The following is a 4,307-nucleotide window of genomic DNA, read 5'->3' on the forward strand; positions in this document are numbered from 1 at the left end:
ATTAGCAGTGGTAAGTCTCTCTTTTATGGTATATTTCCTATTTTGATTCGAAAGACATGAAGAAAAGAAGGGCATAAGACAAATGATCAACATAAGAGGAGCATATGGAGTGTACTCAAGATAAAGCCTTAGGCCAAATCTTACATAGGAGAAGGGCCACAAAAGATTGGAGTTGAAGCACTCTACAAAAGCTTCTCAACATTTCCATAGGCTTGCCGTTTATGTTAGATCTTGTGTCCTAGCCATATTAAGAGCACTGAGATGTCTCCTAGCCCGCCAGTGGGCAACTCCTATAGTCAGCCTCGGATTGTTCATCGTGGGCCAATCCTACCCATCGCTTCATTCTCTAGCACGCTTGGACAACTAAGCCCATCGGCTTTCTTCAAGACATCGAATATATCCGTCGTTGTCTGAATGTGAGTTTGGCAAATCTCTATCAAAAGCGGTATGTTATATTTTTGAGCTGCTAGCAAGAGTACACCCGCATGGTTTTGGAGCACCTGGAGTTCAAGGTGCCCACAATACATGAAGTCGACTAGGTGTTTCACCTCCGTGTGACTCATGTCAGGAATGCGAATCCATCCCTTGCATGCCTCCTGGTGGAAGTTGATATCCAGCATAGTCCGGAAAACCGGAGATCTCATGGCCTGCAATCATCCACGCCGAGGAACTATATAAGTTGCTGGAAGTTGAAACTATCCCCTTAAACAATCACCAAGACCAAAGAAATATAGTTGCTGACTATAGCACGTTGTCTCCAGTAAAATTGGATGGCGAGTTCAATTAAGCGGAAAGAGGCTGACCAAAACGAAACGATGTGCATGAACTGACTGCCCAGCTGCAGCCACCAGCTCCAGGTCTTTAGGCAATCTGTCGTCCGGGGCTTGCAAGTATTTTACTTGCTTTGATGTGGCTTGTACATGTCGTTGGACGACTTTGAACATGTCTTTCAATATACCCTGTTGATATCATGACACACACACACACTCATGACTCCTCTACTATGAGAAATTGAGAATTTCTCTTCGAAATGATACTAGCTTATTTTTACTAGTCAGGACGGAAAAGCCACCTGATCTCACCTTTTGTTCCAGTACCTTATCGTCCTCGGAAGTCCTGTCCCTCAGGTGGATTTCCTTGCCCAGTTCAATCAAAGCTCTTGCGGCGATAAGGCAGCGGCTACATATATTGTAGCGTCTTTGTGCTTTACGGTCTCCCGAAGGGTCACAAAGAGAACATGCCGATGTCATCGCCAAAGGTGCGATAGGGTCTGGACTCTGGTAACTGGTTTACATTCAGGCCCTCTTCGACCTTTATTTATAGTTTTATCTATGGGGAGTCGGGACGGAAAAGGATCAGGTCGGAGACCTTCAAAGTTTGAACCTCTGGTACGCGAGGATATTAGCATTAAAAAAGCTGCTCCCCTCACTCTTTTGCGGATTTGCGGGCGTTGCCGGGCATGAAGGTTATTGGGAGTTGTATTGCTCATTTTGATGCTTTATTTTTGTAGTTTACTGTCGAGGCCTTGCAAATGTTTGCCCACGGCTTCAGCCCAACGAATCGGCAGTTTGCTTGCCTCAAGGCATTAAATAGCCACTCCTTACACTTCGGCTTGTTCACACCCTAGCACTACGCTCCAGCAAACCGGAAAACGTGCCTCTGCCTGCTTCAGCTGCGTCCTCTTATGTCTACTCGTCCGCGCATGAAGTGATCCTTGTTACATCTAGCTACTCCAACAGACATCTTTGAGTTTGATCACTTGCGAGCGTCGTGGCAACTTACCGTGTTCTGTGTTGTATACGTAATCCTACATAGAAGGTTCAGAGGCCGCAATATCATCTAGCTGAAAGTCTACACGAGTGAAATCTATGGATTACATTGCTTGTACAATCTATTAACAAGTGGAGATTTCTAGAGCATAGCTTTCCTATTGATACAAGCTAGCATACGCAAGCTATAGACTTTAAATACTTTATATAGCCCAGCCTCACAATTACAAAGTTCATGTTACTTTATAAATATATATATACATCCATACCTCCCAACATATGATTACATTAAGTGAGGAGAAAAGAAGAGAGATTCCTCATACCAAGTCTAAGCCGGATGAAATGCAATAGTGCATACTTCCTCAATGTGACTATAGCTAGACAAGGCGCAGAGAAGTGGAGTGGATAGAGGAGAGAGAGGTTGTACTAAACTTCGTACCTAGAGCATTGGGTGATATATTTTTTCAATGGGAAATGGTAAAGCAATCAGAGCCCTTGATAGACAGAGCAAGAACGAAGTTGGATAGGTGGCTCATAGAATGGAAAGAATCCCGTGCTGCCATTCATAGAAAAAACCAAAAGGAGAAAGGTATAGTCGGTAGACTATCAAATGTCGCCATGCAATATTATAACTAGATCACAAGTCCTTCCTCAGAAAGAATAGACACAAGAAGTCAAGACAGTAAGGCACAAATAGATCTATGCACGAAGTTTGCTGACATGTGCTGTACAACGGTACAATTCCCACTAGTTGCATTGACAATTCTTGAGGAATTGGGCGGGGGAGTGGAAAGAAAAGTGTATCGAATTAAGATAGAGTGTGTGCTAGCTTTCAAGCCAACCCTATCTTATGCTGGCAAGAATTAGTAGCGGTACAAACGCACATAAATCGTTGAAGACAGAGTTGACAATGATCGTAATGCATAGGGTCGTGTGTTGCACAATTGGTTATACACATGTTAGCGATCTTTGATTAATCAATCCATACTTCAATGGAGGACGTAGTATTCATGACTTGCTCATGAGCCTACCTTCCATGTGTTATAATTATCCAAACTGGGCAAGACGAGGGAATCTTGGCGAGCAACCGCGTAATGTGTGGCATGATACACGGAAACACCTCTGTGTAAGAATGCTCTTGCCATTTGGCTAGCTATTGCTAGTGCAATGAAAGCAGTCACGAGCAGGGGTTCAGACACACTGATTTGAATGTCGGGAACTATGTGCTAGATTTCACATCAGATGCAAAATCTAATGCAAAATCTATGCGGGTGAGCATTATTAATTGGAGAAGGTGTCTACACAGAACTAAGAGCAAGCCCGAGTAGGTTCAGGTGCTTGCTCCAAAGTCAGGATTTCCTTGGTTTGCACCAGATCTTTATGCAACGAATGATGCATACCCTCAACCAAATGGTGCATGGTCAGACATGCCAGATTGCTATACTGTCAGTTGGTTACTTGCCGAAATAGCCAACTTTCTTGTGGCATGTTGGTTCACACTGTCAAGTGATCAATTATACTCAGGACATGTAATAAAGCTATTATGGGATTATCAACTCCAATTGTGCTAGAACTTGTTTCTAACAAAACTTATCTAAAAAGTTATTACTTTGACATGTTGTCATATTTCAATTTACAAGTTCTTTACTTTTTATATATTCCTAAATCATGTTTTGCACGTTTTGAAATGGATATTGGATAACATCATTGGTTGTTTAGGGTTTATGGTTTGATATTTCGTTGGCCTTCCAGAGTTGTATGAGAAGCAAATGTTTAAAAGTATGTATCCCTCATGTCCTAAACTCGTATCTTTGCTATTATGTTTAGGCTTTAGTATTTCATCAAAACAATGCCATCATCATCAAGAACACCCTCTCAACCATCCACATAGGTTGAGTACCAAGCCCTAGACAAATGCACATGATGTACTCAAGTGATGAAGTTCATGATGGATGTGGCTGACGCCACCATGCAACTATCCAACAAAAGAGAAAATAAAGGCAATTGTCGTTGCTAGTCCTTTCCACAACCCTAATGGCATGAAGTGGCTATATGTAATTCGATCTCAGTTGTCATAGGACATGCACGATGGCCCATTTCGTAGTGTTGTAACTAAGCCATGAAAGAGAATGCAACCACCATCTGGGAGATGGTTTTTGTAAAGAAATGTCACTATGATATTCCCCTATACTTTGCATAGATTCTATATGCAAAGTTTGTGCTTGGTTGTAGAGTGGACTTTGCCTTAGTGACTCAAGTACGCGAGCAACCACATGCAACAAGTGCTAGACCCATGGTAGCCAAACCTCCACAAAGCGTCAACAGTCCAATTAATGTCAGGTGAGTATAATATTTAAATATGTCGAGTATTTACTTTCATGTTTTTTTGGACAATTCCAACCCAATATAAATTGATAAGTTTGTATGTGACCTTACTGGATGTGTAGCCTCAATGACAATTGAAGAGCTCTATATGAATATCGAAAAGGAACTTGGAGAGGGAGCACGTGTCAAGCGAGATGTCACATTTTCTACTGC

General features: G+C 42.2%; 1 protein-coding gene across 1 annotated transcript; it reads right to left on the reverse strand.

Annotated features, from left to right (window-relative positions):
* Positions 1-311: 311 nt before the first annotated feature.
* LOC147888752 (BTB/POZ domain-containing protein At1g01640-like) lies at positions 312-1,250 on the reverse strand. Its single transcript, XM_087392357.1, has 3 exons — positions 1,083-1,250; positions 804-959; positions 312-647 (listed from the first exon to the last, which is right to left on the reverse strand). Exons 1-3 carry the CDS (start codon positions 1,248-1,250, stop codon positions 312-314), a joined length of 660 nt encoding a protein of 219 aa, XP_087248483.1.
* Positions 1,251-4,307: the final 3,057 nt, after the last annotated feature.

The sequence above is a fragment of the Dipteris shenzhenensis genome, chromosome 21 (assembly GCF_047967505.1).
Source record: "Dipteris shenzhenensis isolate YYH24624 ecotype China chromosome 21, Dip_SZ_1.0, whole genome shotgun sequence".
Classification (NCBI taxonomy): Eukaryota; Viridiplantae; Streptophyta; class Polypodiopsida; order Gleicheniales; family Dipteridaceae; genus Dipteris; species Dipteris shenzhenensis.